The sequence below is a fragment of the Palaemon carinicauda genome, chromosome 6 (assembly GCF_036898095.1).
Source record: "Palaemon carinicauda isolate YSFRI2023 chromosome 6, ASM3689809v2, whole genome shotgun sequence".
Lineage (NCBI taxonomy): Eukaryota > Metazoa > Arthropoda > Malacostraca > Decapoda > Palaemonidae > Palaemon > Palaemon carinicauda.
The window spans coordinates 140,437,297-140,459,318 of record NC_090730.1 but is presented as its reverse complement, the minus strand read 5'-3'; the positions used below and the strand labels follow the sequence as shown (position 1 = coordinate 140,459,318).

Below are 22,022 nucleotides of genomic sequence, written 5' to 3'. Positions count from 1 at the left end.
TTTCCTATTACCAATCCAGTCCAACCTTTCTCCACCATCTGCAACTGTTGTATTCATTACAAAATCCACAAGTATAAACAACATAGGTGACGACACATTCTTTTGGAGTACTCCGCTGTTCACTGGAAATTAATTTGATAAGACTCCATTAAGAATAACTTTGCACTTGCTATGCTCATGAACAGACTTAATCAAATTTACATATTAAAGAGGAATTCCATAATATCGCAGGACTCTCCACAAAATTGGTCGGTGCACACTATTAAAGGCCTTTTCATAGTTCACAAATGCCATCAAAAGGGAATTTCTATATTCTACGCATTACTGTACGTCACAAAATAAAAATTTGGTCAGTGCAACTTCTACCTTTTCGAAATCCTGCTTGTGTATCTCTCAGCTTTTCATCAATCTTTCCCTCTAGTTTTTTTTTTTTTTTTAAATAATCATGCTATATATTTTCATGACAACTGACGTAAGTGTGATGCCTCTGTAATTATTGCAATCAGTCAGGCCTCCTCTTTTTGCAATTTTCACCAACACTCGTAGCTCCCATTCATCAGGTTTTGCCTCATCAGGCCACATTCTACAAAATAATCTTGTAAGTATTCTGGGGGGTCACTTCTTTTTCAGCCAGTATCAGCTCAGCAGTTATTCCATCGTATCCAGGGGCTTTCCATCTCCTGAGTTTTCTAATAACAGCTTCGTCTTCAAACACACTGAACTTTTTCATGGGCACATCAAGGTCTTCATCAGCTTCGGGTATATTAATCAAATTATTCCCTTCGTATCTCCTATTCATGACCTTACTAAAGTGTTCCATCCAACGTTGTCTTTCTTCATTCCCTGTTGTTATTACAGATCCATCTCTCTTTTTGATGAGTATATGCTTTTCTTCTTTACCTGATAGAGATTTCATTCATAATTCTATGAGCGATTCATACTACACCAAAGCCACTCTCTTAATTCTTAGCCTTGTCAGCCTCATCTGCTTTCCTGCCTAAATATTCTCTCCAGTCATTCCTGGCTTTTCTTTTTATTTCACAATCGATACTGAAATACTTAGCATGCTCTACCTTGTAATTTTCATTACTTCCTTGAAACTTTCAATAATCAATTTAAAACTTTGTCTCCTTTTTATAGTATCCCACGTATTATTTGATATCTACGGTTTTCTCATAGTAACTGCATGTCCCAAAACTTATATATATATATATATATATATATATATATATATATATATATATATATATATATATATTATATATATACATATATATATACATATATATATATACATATATATATATATATATATATATATATATATGTATATTTATATATATATATATATATATATATATATATATATATATATATATATATATATAAACTATGAGCCTTAAATAGCGAAATGAACGTGCATTATCTTATCTTATACTCCATCATACTGTATGATAAGAGACTAGTCGGTATATAACCTTTCTCCTCCCGCGAGAACGAGTAAAATTGATAGAGTAATAGATCGACTGAAAATTAATTAAAATTCAGCAACTGGTAACTTGGCACTTCTTTCTTCTTCTTCTTTTTCTGTTGCCCGGGGACACCATTGTTGTCTAGACTCATACAAACAACCTCTGCCTTCTTTTTGTCCTAAAGTTATAACTACAGATACCCAACAGCCAAAATACACCTCGTGCATTTCAAGGTAAGTGTTTATTTCATGCAATGAAATGACCATTGCAATTATTCCACAAGTCCTGCGCATGACTCTAAGAGATTGATTGACCTTGAAAGTTATATCGTATTTTCAGGGGTCGGGTAACTCTTCATCTTTAGCGTACTCTCTCGTGGCTTGCCCTTGGGTAACTATGCAATTTCATATCTCTAAGCAGGACGACGTATATACGAGGAGTTTCTGAAACTATGGCTTACACTTCGTTAATTTTATTAGCCATTTTGCTTTTCATCTTTCGATCCTTTTATCCATTTGTTATCTACGCCATTCTTATGAATTTCATTCAAGTTAATTTTCAGAAAAGATTAGCTCTTCAACGTCTTCTAAATTTGAGTTTTAATCTTTATAGATTCCTGTTTAGGAACCAAACAGTGTGTCAAATAACAAGACGTTTTTGCTCCGATAGAGTAATAATAGAAGTCTTCACATTCATTTCAATTTGCTAAACTACTGAAAGTTTTAGGAGGAATATTGTTATTTTTGTCGAATACTGATTATTTTTACTAGAAATTAATATGCACTTTTAAAACATTAGTTGTTCATTTCTACAATACACAAGCACATGCCCAGGAATAGTGTGTGTGTATGTGTGTGTATATATATATATATATATATATATATATATATATATATATAAATATATATATATATATATATATATATATATATATATATATATTTATATATATATACACATATATATAATGTGTATATATATAATATATATATATATATATATATATATACATATATATATATATATATATATATATATATATATATATAATATATATATATATATAATATATATATATATATATATATATATATATATATATATATATATATATATAGCTTTATGATTTCATAAGAAATGCATGAAAGAATGACTATGCCAAAGAGCACACACACAATATATATATATGTATATATATATATATATATATATATATATATATATATATATATATATATTATGAAGTGGAAGTGTGTGTAGGACTATTAAAGAAGACTGTGCAAGTGAATGAGACAAAGTGAAAAAGTATATGAATCGGCTAGTATTGTGGAAGTTTTAAGCACTAGTAATAATCCATGATTCAATAGTTTAGGCGTGAATTTCACTGTGATCTCTATATTCTATCTTATGTATTGTATATGTATTTCTATAGATCACCAGCCTCTTAGTGACGTATGGATAATCGGAGGTTATGGAGTTTCGATATCCCATTTTCTTGAGACTTGTCAAGCCATTATTCGAAAGCGTGACGCTGCAACGATAGTCCCTTTAATACAGAAATACGTTAAAGCAGGCAGTAATGTGATTAGTCCAATGCTCTCAAGTCTCTTGGATACGACCCTCGTACTGTAATCCACAGTCAACATTTTGTGAACGACTCTAGCACCAACACCTTTAATTCAAATACTGAACGTTGGCGAGTAAAGAAGAGAGTGTGAAACGGCTGGTATTCATTCGGAATACTTCTAAAACTATTTCTCTCACTTCCTATTTATCCACAAACATTCATAAGAAGAGTTGCTTCGCAATATTCTTAGCACCATCAGTCTGAATCGCAGCGTGTTCCTGTTCTTGTAGACGAATCAGAAGTAACTGATCCCCAACTTTCTATATTTGTAACTTCTGATTCTATTTAACCCTTTGAGTGCCAACCCCTGACCACCAGACCATTATTTAGTCCTTTCACAGAACTTTTCTCAGCAGATGATTTTACAATTTTTTTATCACATAGCATAATGAATGTAATTTCCTTTGACATATAATGTTGCATATTTTGTAAAATTCTCCAATATGTAAACCAAATGTAAAAAAGGAAAATACTGGTAACTAGAGAGGAATTGAGTAGAGCGCAGACCTCCGCCGCGGCAGCTTATTTCTCGACCTTTTGCTTGACCTAGACCTTTGACCTTAACATGTACTTATTAGCCTGGATTTTCATACACTGAAATAGGAACCAAGTTCGATGTCTGTGTGACAAGGATGTTCAAACTCATAGCTGATTACGTGACATGGACGTTTCGCTCGTCTGTGACCTTGACCTTTGACCTTCCAAAATTTAATCATTTCCAGCTCTTTACATAACAATTTAAAATACCTGCAAGTTTCATTATGATTAAAATTGTGGGCGTATGGTTGATGACCGGAATTTCACCTTTTACTTAACCTTGACCTTCGACCTTAACATGTATTAATTGACGCGGATTTTCATATCCTCAAATATGAACCCAGTTTGAAGTCTCTGTGGCAACGATGTCCAAATTTAAGGCTGATTATGTGAATTGGACATTTTACTTGACTGTGACATTGACCTTTAACCTTGACCTTCAGAAAATTTAATCATTTCCAGCTTTTTACAGAACAGTTAATCCCGGCAAGTTTCATTACTCTACGATTAAAATTGTGGCCAGGAAGGTGTTTAGTAATACACACACACAAACAGGGGGTAAAACATAACCTTCTTCCAACTTCGTTGGCAAAGGTAATAACTGGACATAAAATACACCCAATAGTGCTCAACGGGCAAACTGAAGCTTGGTGGCTATCCAAAATACGTAATTTTTTCTCTGTTTGAGAGTTTTCTAGCGTTGTAAGTGAGGTAAGTAAGGATGGCACAGACCCTCTGTTAACTCGGACGGTTTACCTTATTCTACTTATTTTGTGTTTTACCTACCCAGAAAGTAGTTTCATACAGTATTTTCCAGTTGTCTAGTGTAGACTTTCTGTGTACTCTCATCCTCCTCCTTACCCTATCTCCTCTCCTTGAACATCTAATAATGTCTCCTCATTAAATGTAAACATTCTGGAGGGTCACACCTATCCACCAATAGCTCCCCCCCCCCCACACAAGTAAGTAAGGACCTGGTCCCTAGGTTAGATTAAGTGGGTGAACTTAGGTTAGAAAACTTTCCTCATTTTACTCGTTTTGTGTATTGCTGCACACAATAACCCAGATTTCCCACTGTGGAGCCCCATTATTGTTGTTTTTAGGGAGGCCTTGTATCTCTAAAACTACTTATTTCCAACAGATCTAAACATCAAATTCGTTAAAAAACACACTATACAGCAGGAAAAAATATATTTCTATATCCTAAATCTAGCATCGACTGAAACTGTAATTTTGCTAAAAACTGTTTATCATCTACCCCTTCTAACATATATGATCAACCAGATTCTTCAATCAGAATCTAGTCTTTCGTTCGATGACAATGCCCTTCATCTCTTTATCAATGGTAATTCTTCCTCAAACCGCATTGTTCATTCTCCCCATCTATCAGGCCAAGCACTTAAACCGAACATCCTCAGGCTAAACAGTTAAGTCAAGCCTCCTTTAATTATGGCAGTTACGCACAGCTTCTTCAGAATGGGCTGCTAAGCCAAGCATCCTTAGGCCAGGCAATAAAGCCAAACATTCCTTAAGCCAAGTAGTCAAGACAAGCACCTAAGTTTTCAATCATGTCTCTGCTCCCATACAAAGGCACAACCATCCAGCAACAATTATTAAATGAGCACCACTCGAGACATATGTCTCTTGGAAAAACATAGCTACTTAGCTAAGAAAAACTCTTTGGGCCCCCAAAGAAGGGTAAAACTGCATACTAGAACAGCTCAGATTTTTCTTTCTGCATACCTGGTCTTCTAGGCTATTCCAAAAGATCCACCCAAAGTTAGTCTCTGGACAAAAGAGCTATAACTGATACACACTTGTCAAAGAGCTATTACCTCTTTGTTAAGGTGTATAACATACTAGAAAAAAGACAAGTTTTATCTCTCTGCAGAGCCAGTTCTCAAGGTTAACCTTAGTATCCTTCAAACTGGGCAGTTATTCCATGCATCCTACAAAACCTGTTGCCTATACTTTTATTTAGAGTCCCTACCTCCTTAGCATTAGATCTGAGCAAATATTTCTTTACATTATGTTAGTGACTTTCCTTTTAAGAAACAATCTTAACATTTGTTGTTCAGCCACTTTCATCTTAAGTGACTCCTCTTTAAAAGTCATCTCATTAAACGCCGTTTCTTAGGAATTGACAAATCCTAAATTATTAAGCAATATTTGGTCCTTCAGTGAGAAAACCGATCCTTCAGCTGATCACTGTCAATACATAGTATCTCACCCAGTATGAATTGGTCCTGCAGATAGTTATTTTCAATTTGTAATTCCTCATCACCCTGTCCTTCAGCTAGTCATATTCACTTTGCACCATCTAAAACTTTGTCAGCGGGTATTCCAGCAAGTTATTTTCTACTTGTAGTATCTCAGCCTGTGTCAGCTGCTCATTTTCAATTCGTATTATTTCAGCCAGTGTCAGCTAGTTATTTTCTAGACGCAGATTTTCAGCCATAGAAAACTGGTCCTTCAGTTCATCCGTTGCAATTTGTAGTTTCTTAACCTGTGTCAGCCAGACGTTATCAACTTGTAGCGTTTAGTCTGAAGAAGGTGACCCTTCTACTAATAATGTTCTATTCGTAGTATCTCAACTTGTGTCAACTGTTCCTTCAGCTTGTCATTTTCAATTTGTAGCTTTTCAGTTTACTACTATTATACTTCGTATAGTAGTAAACTTTTTGCCGACGGGAATTATATAATTGTATGTGGATCAGAGTAATGTCACGGAAAGGTAACGTTCGTTCTGCTTACTTGGATTTAAAAGGTAAAGGGAAGTAGAGAAAGACGTTATTGAGATTATAAAATCGCAATATCAGTTTGGTCAGAAACACGTGAATATGTTACTTCAATCAAACTGGATGCTCAAAAAAGTATCATACATTACTTCTATCAGATTATTTTCTGTGTTTATATGTCTAGTCAGTTTCCCTATGTGGTGGGATGTATTTCATCCTTTTGGCAAATAACAAAGATATTTAGACCAAAAAGAATGTTCACATCTGAATAACAGTCGTCCATACAAAAAGAGATCTTCGAATAAGGCCAAACTTTCAATAAGTAATTAGAATTATACATTTCAACAGAGAGTAATTTCAAAATCATCCTCTATGGAAGTTTGTTCCCTAAGTTAAACATGTTGATGAATTATAGTATATCAAGGAATTTGCCTGGCTTCGTTTTATATATTACAAAAATAAAATAATTTTGTATTACATTTCAGATATAACAAAACCAAAGATGAGTGATCTTCAGAAAACACCAATGGAGGTGGCAATAATGGTGGAAGAAGCTGAAGCCCGAATTCGCAAATATATTCTCCATACACCCCTAACTTACACACCCGCCTTGTCCAAGGAAACTGGCGTCGAAGTTTACCTCAAGCTCGGTAAGCTTCACACTCTTAATTAACACTTGTATGGTAATATCTAAGTCACTTGGGTGTAAGGCTTTTCCCTGTATTTATAATGCTTACTTAAATTAATCAGGATGTTCTTGGAGTATTTATTTGCAAACTTGGTATGGAATTTTGTTTGTTTGCTTATACATGTAAATTTTAGACTATAAAAACAAGATTCGTTTCAAAATTCCAACAGTATTAGTATTTGTCTGATCATATTTCAAATTTTACGTTCTCTTTGAACTATGTAAATTTAGATGAACCTAGGAAAAAAAATAGCTGATAAAGATTTTGGCATAACATCCTATAGGTAATTCTAAGATATTTTCGGGCTTCAAAAAAACTTATTAACACTGTAATAACTGTATTTATGCCTACTGAAGCGAATGTTACTCAAATAACGCCACAGTACAACACAGAAGTCAATGAAATCTTGGCAACCTTATACTACCAAGAGTTTGTTATATTCTTCAATCCAGCTTCTAAATGTTTTGCGAGAAAAGTCGTTTTAGACTCATACCTGCCACTTCAACAACGTCCTTTATGCAGCCTCATCAATCACGCTGTCTTTGCCAGTAACCAAACACAATCTCATAATCCCGAGGGATGAATGTCATCATTTTAATATTTTCATTATCAGTAAAAAAGGGATAAAACTTATCCGACTCAAAGCACTGCATATAATAATAATAATAATAATAATAATAATAATAATAATATTATTATTATTATTATAATTATTATTATTATTATTATCATCATCATCATCATCATCATCATCATCATCATCATCATCATCATCATCATCATCATTATTATTATTATTATTATTATTATTATTAACTACTAAAACCCTAGTTAGAACAGCAGGTTACTATAATCCCAAGTGCTTAACAAGGAAAAATATCCCAGTGAGGAAAGGAAATAAAGAAATAAATAAACTAGCTTCTATAAAAAGTAATAAAAAATTAAATATTTTAAGAACAGTAACAACATAATCTATAAAAAATGACTTAGGTCAGCCTGTTCAACATAAAAACACATTCTGCAAATTTAAAGTTTTGAAGTTTTACCGATTCAACTACCCGATTAGGAAGATCATTCCACAACTTGGTCATAGCTGGAATAAAACTTCTAGAATACTGTGTAGTATTGCTGCCTTATGATGGAGAAGGCCTGACTATTAAAAGTAACTGCACACCTAATATTTTGAACAGGGTGGTACTGTCCGGGAAGATCTAAATTTAAAGGATGGTCAGAATTATGACAAATTTTATGCAACATGCATAACGAACTAGTTGAACAACGGTGCCAGAGATAACCTAGATCAAGAAAAAGAAATTTAATAGACCTTAAGTTACTGTCCAACAAATTAAGATGAGAATCAGCAGTTGAAGACCAGACAGGAGAACAATACTCAAAAAAGGGTAAGATGAAAGAATTAAAACACTTCTTCAGAATAGATTGATCACTGAAAATCTTAAAAGACCTTCGCAATAAGCCAATTCTTTGTGCTATTGAAGAAGACACAGACCTAATGTGTTTCTCAGAAGTAAATTTGATGTCGAGAATCACACCTAAAATTTTAAGTCATACTTTGAGTTTTGTTAGGATTCAACTTCATGCCCTATAATTTGCACCATGCACTAATTTTAGCTAGATCTGTATCAAGAGTTTCAGCAACTCCAGATCTACATTCAGGAGATGGAATTGATGCAAAGAGTAGCATCATCTGCATATGCAACAAGCTTGTTTTCTAGAACATACTCAGTATTTTGTTCTTTGTACATATGTTTGAAGCAAGTGATTGCTTTTATATAACAGGACAGTTAAATATATATATATATATATATATATATATATATATATATATATATATATATATATATATATCATCACTGCGCATTAATATATTTGGTTAGCTGAAAGGAAATTACATTTCCAATTTTCTCGTTATACTTCCACTATCTTGGGTTACAGTCTCTTGCTTGAGGGTACATTCGGGCACACTTTTCTATCTAATTTCCCTTCCTCCTGTTTTGTTAAAAGTTTTTAAAGTTTATTTAGGAAATATTTATTTTATTGTTGTTATTAAAATTTTCTATTTTTTCTTGTTTCCTTTCATCACTGAGCTATTTTCCCTATTGGAGCCCCCCAGGCTTATAGCATCCTGCTTTTCCAACTAGGGTTGTAGCTTAGCAAATAATGATGATAATAATAATAATTCGGACGTCACCCTTAAGCCAAAAAATAAACACCAGTCAAATATGAGTAAGATCCAATAATTATTCTAAGCATAGACTAATGATGGATTTTAACATCCTTTTCACGGGTTGGTCGGATAAAAGAGAACCCGGTATGGCATGATGCACCATCCAACCGTCGAGATACTAGCGCTAGAGTTACGGGGTCTTTTAACAGGCCAGTCAGTAATATATCAATCATTCTCTCTGGTTACGGTTAATTTTCCCTTTGCCTACACACACACACACAATGAATGGTCTGGCCTATTCTTTACATACTCTCTTCTGTCCTCATACATCAGACAATACAAATTACCGAACAATTCTTCTTCACTCAAGGGGTTACTGCACTGTAATTGTTCAGTAGCCAATTTCCTCTTGGTAAGGGTAGAAGGGACTCTTTGGCTATGGTAAGCAGACTTCTAGGAGAAGGGCACTCCAAAATCAAACTATTATTTTCTAGTCTTGGGTAGTGCCATAGCCTCTCTAAGACAGTCTTCCACTCTCTTGGGTTAGAGTTCCTTGCTTGTGGGTACACTCGAGCACACTATTCTATCTTATTTCTCTTCCCCTTGTTTTGTTAGTTTTTTATAGTTTATATAGGAGATATTTATTTCAATGTTACTATTCTTAAAATATTTCATTTTCCTTATTTTCCTTTCCTCACTGGGCTATTTTCCCCGTTGGAGCCTCTGGGCTTGTAGCATCCTGCTTTTCCAAATAGGGTTGTAACTTAGCAAGTAATAATAATAATCTCAAGATATATATATATATATATATAAATATATATATATATATATATATATATATATATATATATACACACTACATAATTTTTTGGACTGGTTAATGTAACATCCACATCAAATATCCTGACGGTGTAGCCAAAGATCTTACCGAGATGGAAAAATTGAGTCTTACATTCTAGAATAATAAAGGTCTTTAAGAAGTTTAAAACCTAATTTACTTTTTTCTGTTTTAAAGTTGTTCTTGGATTTTGTTTAAAAAAACCTTATAACGGGAATCTGTCTCGAGTTCCACGTTATGTTAAATTCCTCTTGCTCTTATCTGCCACATAAATTTCTTTTCAACGCAATCTTCAGCCACTGGTACTCAACACAACACAATTGGCACAAATAAATCGTTTCGGGCCAAAGGGATTTCATCCTTTATTGGTGTAAAATATTTGTATAAAACTTAATATTCATATTCTGATCGAATTCTGTCTCCTCAGGAAACATTTTCTAAGATTTTCTTTCATTTATGAATATAGAAAACGAACAATGGACAGGCTCCTTCAAAACCAGGGGAGCCTTCAACAAATCATGTGTCCTTATGACAGACGGCGTTACGAAAGTATATACAGCATCCACAGGAAATCACGGAATGGCATCCGTAAGTGATAACGAAGTCCTCATCCTATACGAGCTGTTTTTTTTTTTTTTTTTTTTTTTTTTTTTTTGCGGACACTTTCGATACAGATAGTTTCCTAATTTTAATTCTTTTAAGTATTCAAAAGTAATTAATCAAATTCTTTCTATAGTTTTTTTTTTCTTTTTAATGTTGCCGGAACTTTTTTTATTTTATCTAGAGGTATTACTAATATTTAAGCTAAAATTCACAAGAATCGGCCCAACCAAAATGAAATCATGTTTCGTTCTTTCAGGATGGCTTCAGTTTTGTTCCATTTTAGTAAATATTCACTTTTGAACATACAGTTCCTTTCTCATGATATTTTCCATTACTGTATTAACTTGACGCACATAAAACCCCGTATCTTTTATTACAGGCTCTGGCCTTCAAAACTCTTGGACTCAATGGAATAATCACAATACCAGTCAGTGCAGACACCGAGAAGAGAGAAAAGCTTCTTGTAAGATCCCTCTCAATTTCATTGGTTGCATCATGCATCTTTTAATTACAACGATCCCCATTAAGTACATCATGTATTAAAACAAGGTAGATCTTGTATAAATTCGTCTGCTTTCTCATAATATTGTTTTCTTCATAGATGTTCGTACATAGTACCATAATTAGTGGTAATTATAGTTTTCCATCATTTTTCATTTTACTCACAGGACACAGGGGTTTGTGTAATACAGCACGGCGATGACTGTGTCGAAGCCGAAGCGCATGCGCGCAGTTTGGCTGAAAGGGATCGAGTGCCATACCTGTCACCTTACAACGACTATCATGTTATTGCTGGACAGGTAATTAACCTTGTTTTCGTTGTGATGTTTCTTGATAAAAGCACGAAAGCTGTAAATTTACCTAAAAACTCAGATGATGAGCATACAAACATTTGTTCTGTGTAGGTGAAAATCATTAAAACAGACACAAAGAAGTAGCAGAAAAGTATGGTAGAAGTTGAGGTAATTTGTTAATTCCCTTCATTATCATTATTGCTATATATTTATTTTTCATAAATTGGACCACACAGTGAGAAATATAAACAAACGAAAAATAAATTTACCAAAAAGAATGGCATGTGAATAATTGATTGATCGGTTGGTTTCTTTAAATTAGTGCCACGTCATTTAAGGTCATAAAAAAAGGAATGTTCACATGTAAATATCATTTGATTGATCGGCTGGTTACTTTTAAATGGTGCCATGCGATCTAAGGTCATCATCGCCGGAAACAAACTAAGAGAAAAGTAAAAGCAGGTCAACACGCTCCGTTTTGCACAACAATTTGTCTGCGCAGTCTTAAGACGGAGTCGGAATGAAAACCTTACAATTTTATTGCGTCTACACGGTACCATGATGTTTGCACGAGTTTCGCTCTGTTTTGTCAACATCGTCATAGAGGAGGCATTTTTATCAATTTCTTTGAATTTTTTCCACTAAGCTTTCACAAGTCTTCCCCTTTTTATCCCGGTCACTATAATCCTTTGATTTGACACGCCAAATGCATGGGAAACTTTCGTACAATGCAATAAATTCTGTGAGGAACTCTCGAGAACATTGCCCAAGGTCTGCCATTGTCGCTTGTTGAATTAAAATTGAGGCACAAAATGAAACGAAAGACGGTGCTACCGTCTACACGTACAGACTTGTCTGCACAGTTCATGGATATCTATGCTCTCCTAGCTAAGTCATCGCTGCAACTGTACCATCTTGCGCTGGAGTCAAAACTGCGCTGTTTTCCTGTCCACACGCAACGTTTTATCTGCAACGTCTTGAACTGTGCAGACAAAAGGTTGTGCAAAACGTAGCGTGTGGACCAGCCTTAAGACCTCGCACGAACAGTGGCAAAATAGAATATCCAAGAAACAAAGACAATACTTTGGAATTAATCCTTAACTCTACATGGAAACTGGAATGTCAAACGTATAATGTAATTGACAAAGGCAATTTATTAAAGGTTACTGGTGTGCTAGATGTTGAAATCGATGGGTGAAAAGTGCTTACTCCTGTTTCAGGGAACGATTGGGGTCGAACTCCTGAGGGAACTCCCTAATGTAGACGCAGTATTTGTGTCAGTTGGAGGAGGGGGTCTTATTGGAGGCATAGCTGCTTACTTGAAAAGGAACAGATCACAATGCAAGGTGAGTTAGCTGTTATCTATATGCTGAAATTTCCCCTTTATTCTTTGAAATTTGGTGTCATTAATAATAGTGAGACATCGAAACAGCGGTCCTGTAGCTTTAGTAGAAAGGAGCCACACTGTCGCAGGGCTAACAATAAATGGTATTTTTATCAATAATTGAAAAGCTCATTACTTAAGGGTGGACTTTAAAAAACAATCACGACACTATAGTATCAACTATTCTGTTTTTAAGGGATACCAGTAGCGGTTCATCCTATAGAGTTTTCCATGTAAGGTTTGGTTGAGAAGTTAAGCAATAGGGTCATTTGTGTAATTTGATACACGAAAGTGCATTCATGACAAAATATCAAGCAAGGTTGAAGGTGAAATAGTATAAAATATTCTATTCTTATGTACCTAAAGACAATGAAAAATAACAGGAATGATTAAATTTTATGTGTTTAGACCATTGATTCTGGAGAACTAGTTGTCTTTTGTTAAAACTAATATCCTACCTTTCAAAGATTTTTTAAAAACAGTAATTGGTTTCATATCCATCAGCGAGTTTAAAATTAAGGTCTCGAAAAGCAAAGGAATACTTTTGAATGTCTAAAACATCTTTTCATACTTTTTCTTTATAAATATGAAAACACAAATGTGCACAGAGTGATACCGATTAATGAGATATTACTGAACAGGAATATTACGAAAAACTATAGACATGCACGGTTGCGTTAAGCTTTTATCTATTAAATCTTTGTGTGTTGTCTATTGCTAGTCAAATAGGAATCATGCCTAATCAGTGATCTAAAATTACCAGCGTATTTGTATCTTACAAACCCCAAGACAATAATTACATCCGTTACGATAATGTTATCGCTCGATTTTCATTTATGAAGCATGTTGATTCGAGATATTGAAACCCACAGTATTTAGTTATCAAATGTCATTAAAGAATTAACACTGACTCTGTTCTACCCACACAGATCATAGGATGCTCGCCCAGAAAATCCAAGGTGATGCACGAGTCTGTAAAAAGCGGTAAAATCATCCACGAAGAGAGTTACGACACCCTCTCGGATGGCACTGCAGGTGAGTTTCCTTTTCTCTTTCAAATTTTCTCCTCTATATACTCAGTTTTAAAATAAGTTTGGCTCTACACTTTAGTGTAATTCATCTTGATACCATAATATAAACAAAACTCAGATGATATGGCTGAACTCATTTACTAAGTTCATATTTGCAGTTAACATCGTACTTCCAGTTACAATTGGTAAAATTTCCATAAATTATTTTTAGGGGTATTTGATGAAAAAGCCAATTTACCAACTATCTATCTCAAACAAAACAAAAAAAAACTCTATGGTTCAGACAATTCTATTGATCTTAAGTCAGTTGAACGCTAAATGGAATGAGAGAAACAGAGAATCCGTACAACAACGTAGATTTCCTTTTACCAGGCATCAAATATTTTTGCTATAAGTAATATGTAAAATATTAATAAATGCCATATTAGGTCGAATCGAAAGACTTATAGACTTTAACCGATCAAGAGAGCAGGTAGATTTTAGAAGTGGGTATTCAACAACTGACCTTATCCATGTAATTAACCAGCTAATGGCAATATCAACGGAGTATGACAAACCACTATTTATGACATTTATGGAATATTAGAAAACTTTTCATTTATTCAAAACTTCAGAACTTATGAAAGCCCTTCAAAGGCAAGAAATGGATGAATCTTACTTTGGAACACTTGAAGATATCTATACAGTAATTACAGAAATCCTAAAACTACTTGAATGATAGTTAAGAAATTCCAATTAAGATATGAGTTAGACAAGGAGACCTCCTCTCTCCTAAATTATTTACGGTATACCTAGAAGTTTTTAAAAATTTGGATTGGGAAAATATAGGAATTACATTAGTGTGGAATACCTTAACATAAGATTTGCAATGTCATAGTTCTGTTTAGGGAATCATGGGAGGAATTTCAAAAGATGAGAGAAGATTTGAATAGAGAAAGCAGAATGTGGACTGAAAATGAATATGAGTAAAACTAAGATAATACTCAATGAAAATGCAGAAAGACAACAAATAAAGGTTATGAACAAACCACTAGATTGTTAATGAATATACGTACTTAGGACAGACAGTAAGTGTTTCCCCATGACACGAGACAGAAATTAAAAGAAGGATAAGCATGGGATGGAGTTTATGAAAAATAAAATGCCACTTTCTCTAACAAGAAAAGTATCTAATTAAATGGGCTTACCAGTACTAACATACAGTATGTATCAGAAACTTGGAGCCTTGCTAAATCCTTATAAGATGAGCTAGTTACAACTCAAAGGGCTATGGAAAGAATAATGATGGTAATAACCTTGAGATAGAAAAAGTGCAACAGGGATAAGAGGCCAAACTAAAGTAGAGGATATTCTGATATGTAAAAGAAAGAAATAGAGATGGGCAGGACGTATAACGAGAATGGCAAATAATAGATGGACATTAAGAATAACAGAATGCGTCCCTATTGGTTGCAAAAGAAGCATTGAAAGGAAGAGAAGACGATGGATTGAAGAACTAAAAAAGTTTGCTGGCGTGGACTGGTGTAGAAAGACCATAAACACATGCAAATTAAAGGATATGACAGAGAGGCTTTTGTTCCGCAGTGGACAAGTAACAGCTGATAGTGATGATGATGATGATGATGATGATAATGAGGATATATATATATATATATATATATATATATATATATATATATATATATATATATATATAGATAGATAGATAGATATATGTATATAAATATATATATATATATATATATATATATATATATACATACACGTGTGTACGTGTGTGTATGCATGTATATGGTATACTGTATATATAATATTCAATATTATCGTTATCATTATTACTAGCTACGCAACAACCCTAGTTAGAGAAAAACGATGTTATAAGCCTATGGGCTCCAACAGAAATATATATATATATATATATATATATATATATATATATATATATATATATATATAAAGTGATTAATACAACTCATAAGGTAAAGGTAAAAAGTCGGATAAAATTGGTTAGCATGGCGGAGCCGACACTACAGTGAATGATGAGTAAATTAGGGAATAGCCACTTCAACTGAAGGGAGGACAGTAAGGAGTTTTGAAAATGGATACTTTAGAGGCATATAAAGAAACAGATAAGGAAAGGATAACCTCTTGATGAACCACCTGGCACCCATGGCCTTCCTATTAAGCCTGCCCAACACATTTAAAAAAAAAAAAAAAAAAAAAATGAGAGAGAGAGAGAGAGAGAGAGAGAGAGAGAGAGAGAGAGAGAGAGAGAGAGAGAGAGAGAGAGAGAAATAAGATAGAATAGTGAGCATGAGTCTGCCCTCAAACAAGAGAACTCTACCCAAGGTCATAGAAGACCCAGGCACAAAGGTTATGACCCTACCCAAGATTATAATATATATATATATATATATATATATATATACTGTATATATATACACACACACACACACATATATATATATATATATATATATATATATATATATATATATATATATATATGTATATACACAACAACACATGCAGCTATTTCTAGTCCACTACAGGACAAAGGCTTCAGACATATCATTCATGCCTGGGGATTGGCCAGTTTTCATCACCATGCTGGCCAACTGAGGGTTGGTGATGGTGGGAGATTTTGGCCTGATTGTTCACAGCATACCAACCTAGTATGGGTGGCCATGACTGGTACAGTTTAGCTGATCATGGTAATACTCAAACCCTTTCACCACATTAAGGTTACCCCACTCAGAAAGGGATATATATATATATATATATATATATATATATATATATATATATATATATATATATATATAAAATGTATTTGAAACGAAATTTCAGGTCCATAAAACATAATACAGTCAGTCCTTGATATTCACGGGTTCTACCTTCGCACATTCAATCGTTCGCAAGACAAAGAAACATGACCCATTAAATAAAAAAAAAAATCACGGAGTCACAGTTTAATGATAAGTACAGTATTCTTGCGGCCTGATGACTGCAAGCCAATGGTGCTCACCAAGCTTTGCACCATTTCCCTCACAACGCAGCACTACATCCCATCTCTCGCTGACTGGGCTTCAGTTTCGCTTCGTCTTTATTTTTTGTGCAGACTCACATTGGGAAGTAAAAAAAATTAATGTACAAAATAAATACATATCCAGTGTGTTTATAGTGATTCTAGTATAAAGTGTGATACGTGCATTACCCCATATGGTAAACAGTCGACGGCTCACGAGTTGCTTCGTGTTTCAGACTTACTGCGTAGAGCTTTGTACTGTATGTACACAGTTAGTGGTGGCGTACTGATACTTTTTGTTTTAATCTTTATCTTGTTAGTGTATTCATTGTGCATTAGTGTTATTATTATATTAGCTACTGTACACTATTGTACATGAAATACCGCACTTTACATCAGTAATATAGATACAGTATAGGCTACATGTACGGTGATTTTAAGTGGTGCAAGTCGACCTGCCGAAACGAAAGCAGCGATTATTTATGAGTGTTACCTTTGCTAATTAAACTATAGTGTGATGATAGTACTATACATACATTACGGTAATATACTCTATAGTATCTGTGAGTGTTGTTAAACAGCAGTGACTTGTTGTTACTGTACGTATTACATTTACGTATAGGGTAAGTGTGGTGATGGCTCGTGCTATGTGTCCTGTATTCTTGCCATGTACATGTACTTTACACTTACTGAAATGTGTCCATCTATTAACACAATACTTATACTATGATAGAAACCAAGTAAAAACAATATTAGGCAGTACAGTGGGTTATTTAGTATGTTAGTCAACCACACGTAGGCAATAGGCAGTGAATTGGTAAGTTAGGAGTTAACGCATCCTAGAGCAGCAAGTATTTGCGGATTCTCGCTTTTCGAACCTGTCTCTGTTACCCAATCCCCTTGTAAGGTTCTTTTTATGGATTCTATTTTCAAGAGCAAAAAGATATTAATTTCACCTTTACGTGAGGATAAGGTTTGTGTATTACCATGATCAGCAAATATGTACTAACCAGGGCTTCCCAAACTAGGTTGGTTTTCTATGAAGGATGACAAAAATTTCATACCATCTACAATCCGCAGTAGTCAGCGTGGTGATGAAAATTGGCCAAATCCCAGACATCAATAAAGACATATCTGAGGCCTTTGTCCTGCAATAGACTAGAGCCAGCTGCATTTATTGGTGTGTGTATATACATATACATATACCATGTGTATATATATATATATATATATATATATATATATATATATATATATATACTGTATGTATATATATATATATATATATATATATATATGTGTATATATATATATATATATATATATATATATAAACTATGTGTGTATCTATGTATATATGTAATCTTTATGATTATTACTGTTATGTATGAATACATACAGTATATAAGTACTGATTACAGTGTGTATACACACACACACACACACACACATATATATATATATATATATATATATATATATATATATATATACATATACATATATAAATACATGTTACATCAGTGCATTATTAGTGTTGTAATTGGCATAACTGGCAACTTACAATGGAATCAATAATTACAAAAACCTGGAAAAATCTGTTAGGAAATTATGAAATTTCTTAAAATTCAATCTCAAGCTACATAATATAGTAGGTAATAACAAAAACTGAGAGGAAATCTGGCGATAGGACAATAATTATCTGTCATACCAAGCCTAACCTAGTCTTGCTTTGCTTTGCCTAACCTAACATAGGAACCACATTATAATGTATGTATCTTAAGGAAATGCACTCAACCTAACTTAAGATTATGTTTTATATTTATATACTAAATAAATGTAGTTCACTATGATATTAAGATTTGGTATCAGCAAAGCCTATGTAAGCTTTGTCGATAGGCTTGAACATCTTGTCACTGCCAACACTTTTCATTAAGCTAACACTGATTAATGCTTCAGTACAGAGCCTTGAATAAAATATTCTAGATACAAAAACGTGATTACTTACCTTTACTCAACTGTATCATATAGCCTGCATTTTCGAATCATTCACAAATCTTCTTTCAATGTAGTCTATCACGGTAAAATTGGCATTTTGATTAGGCCTAAGAGAATAACATTTTAACATGCTACCAAACAGTAATAAAACAAAAATCTTAGAGGCCATAAATTTCCTTTAAACCAGTCAATAGTTGGTTCCAAAAATGACTTATGGGCATGAACACACAACCTGATGTGAAAGCCTAGCTACATCACCACTGTCTGACCTACATAGTTGGAAAACTTTTCTTCATAAATAGGCTACACTCAAGATGTAGAACTTGTTTCCATATAATCCCAAGATTCTTCACAATAGCATTGTCATTTGGTACTATATTCCACCTTAATAGTAAATAATTCACTTAGTGGAAACACTAGTAACATTCACAGATCAATCCGGGATCAAAAACATTGCTAAAACTGAGCATGAGCAACTTTTCAAATGCGCATGCTCATTACCAATGTACCTAAGTTTGCTTCAAAATTCTAATATTTGAATTATCCTCATTAATCGATCTCAACAAAGGTTAGTTATAATAAGATTTCAATATCCCTTTTAATGGCATTGATGTGCTTAATTAAATCTTGCTAATTTTTTTTTAATAAAATGTCTCTAGATTATGCTATCATTCTTTAAATTTTCGTTACGTTATTTTTAATGTCTAAATCTAGATTACATTATATCATTTAGTTCTTGAAAACTACTTCCTCGCCATTTTTCTCTCTTCCATCCTCTCAATAGTGCACGCAAGGTCTGTTCTAGAAATTTTATTCCAGTTGTGATCAAGTTGTGGAATTATCTTCCTAATCAAGTAGTTGAATCGATGGAACTTAAGGTTCAAACTTGTAACGAATGTTTGTATGTGAACGGGCGGACATGTTTCTTTTTATAGTTTATAGGATATATGAAAAATTTATTTCAACGTTGTTACTGTTCTAAAAATATTCTATTCTTATAGTTCATTACTTCTCTTTTAGTTTATTTCCATATTCCCTTTCCTTACTGGGCTATTTTCTCCTTGTTGGAGCCCTTGGGCTTATAGCATCCTGCTTTACCCAACTAGGGGTTGTAGCTTAGCTTATAATAATAATAATAATAATAATAATAATAATAATAATAATAATAATAATAATAAAAAACTACACCTTCCTTTGAACTTGAGCCTATTTATTATTTTTACAATATTTCTATTTCCTTTGAACCTGGATAGACAATTGCTCCGGACTACCATTCGGTCAACCCCTGTTAAAAGAAAAAAAAAACTAATTTGGTCTTGGCTTTAATTAGTTTTCTACATTGCAGGAGGCATTGAACCTGGATCAGTGACTTTCCCGCTCTGTCGAGACTTGGTTGATAACTGGGTGCTCGTTGAAGAAGATGAGATAGCTGATGCAATCTTTTATTGTCTTCGGGCACATAAGAAGGTAAATATTTGATCGTAATTACTATCATTTTATATCAGTGTCAATTGTTTTATCTTCAGTATTAAATTCAATGGGTCACCTAAAGATTGGGGACCCCAACACACGCTCGGGTCGCTCATCTTCAGGTGAAAAATTAGGGTCTTTTTTTTTTTCTTCAAGTGAGGAATTTAAATTTAATAATGGGACTAACAAGCTAATTAGCCAGTTTATAAGTTATAATTTAATTATTATTAGTGTAACGACATGAGTGAGACTAACCAATAAATTATTGAAAAGAGAATTTAGAGTTCAATGAAAGGTATGCCTAAATATTGTTTCCAGACCACTTGATCTTTTTCCAAGAATAAAACTTTACATAATGCACTTTTATTCATAAAGTTATACAAGTTAAAAGGGCAGTCCAAAACTTCAGTAACATCATTTAGAACCTTCCAGAACAATTATTATTCTTGAGTTTTTTAACTATTATTCTCAAAGTTGATACCTTAAGTTAAGCGAAAAAGACTAAATATATGGTTTTCCTCTTATGCATTATGTGATGATAGTGAAAAAATGCATTTTCTGCCAATTCCTTCAGGTAATAGAAGGCGCTGCAGGGGTGGCGCTTGCAGCCGTGAAAAGGCTCAGTGATAACTTCAAAGGGAAGAAAGTGGCCGTGGTTCTCTGTGGGGCCAATATCAGCACCAGAAATCTGCAGTTGATCGTGAATACCCATCTATGATGCTCAGCTACTGATGGTCATTATACTGTAGCTATATAAAGCTGGAGGTTGTTTGAATCTAAAGCCTGTAAAAAGTTACATGTTAATTTTGTTTCTTAATCATAAAAGTCTCCCTGGTTTGTTTGATAACAAAGGCAAAGCAGATATATCTAAGTTGTCTCATGTCATGTGAATGAGCCACTGGAAAAGATAATGCCTGGTTTCTTTGCAGAAATTATATAGAAGAGAAAGCTTTAAAGAAATGATCGTTAACTACTAAATCATTGCATAAAGATAGATAGATAGATAGATCGCATACTGGAACAAGTAAGACTTCTTTCCTCTGCTGAGTCTATCTCTCAGATATTTACCTTAGACCAGGGAGGACTAAAACCACTTAGCATTGGCTCCCATGGATCTTTCTGTCATTAGCTTATAATCAAGAGGGTCCTCAGATGTGAAAACTAAGCCAAGACACACTTCAACTATCCCTGTGCAATGGAATCTCCTTCATGGAACACAGCCTACTATAGAAAGTCTGACTTATTTCTTTTGCATTTGTCCACCTGACAAAGAAACAGTACAGGTGAATCTTTATCAAGGAACACTGCATACTGGAACATGTAGAACTACTTTACTCTGCTAAGTGTATCTCTCAGACTATTTCCTTTGATTTGGGATGCTAGAAACCATTTTCCTCCGTGTCATTTTTTCTCTTCGCCTTCTTCTCATTATTTTTCTTTGTCTTTTCCTTATTATTTTGCCTCTTCAAATTTTCCTCCATATCGTTCTTTTTCTTCACCCTCTTCTCCGTATTATTCTTCCACCTCACTTTTATCTCCACATTCTTCCTTTTCTTTACGTTCCCCTCCTAATTACTCTTTCCCTTTGCCTTTTCCTCTGTATCATTCTCCGTCTTCATTTTCTTCCT

At 33.8% G+C, this 22,022-nt stretch overlaps 2 protein-coding genes across 2 annotated transcripts in view; one reads left to right on the top strand and one right to left on the bottom strand.

Moving 5' to 3' along the window:
• The window catches only part of LOC137642677 (serine protease ami-like), a 90,609-nt gene extending 71,227 nt beyond the window's left edge, over positions 1-19,382 (bottom strand). Inside the window, exon 1 of the mRNA XM_068375452.1 lies at positions 18,935-19,382. The gene's annotated coding sequence lies outside the window, so the exon portion shown is untranslated. The remainder of the gene's footprint in view (positions 1-18,934) is intronic.
• On the top strand, positions 1,594-22,013 carry LOC137642678 (L-threonine ammonia-lyase-like). Its single transcript, XM_068375453.1, has 9 exons — positions 1,594-1,705; positions 6,860-7,024; positions 10,553-10,674; positions 11,069-11,152; positions 11,358-11,489; positions 12,704-12,829; positions 13,797-13,902; positions 20,270-20,391; positions 20,969-22,013. The coding sequence occupies exons 2-9, from the start codon at positions 6,877-6,879 to the stop codon at positions 21,110-21,112; spliced, it is 984 nt and encodes a 327-aa protein (XP_068231554.1). The 5' UTR covers positions 1,594-1,705; positions 6,860-6,876; the 3' UTR covers positions 21,113-22,013.
• Positions 22,014-22,022: the final 9 nt, after the last annotated feature.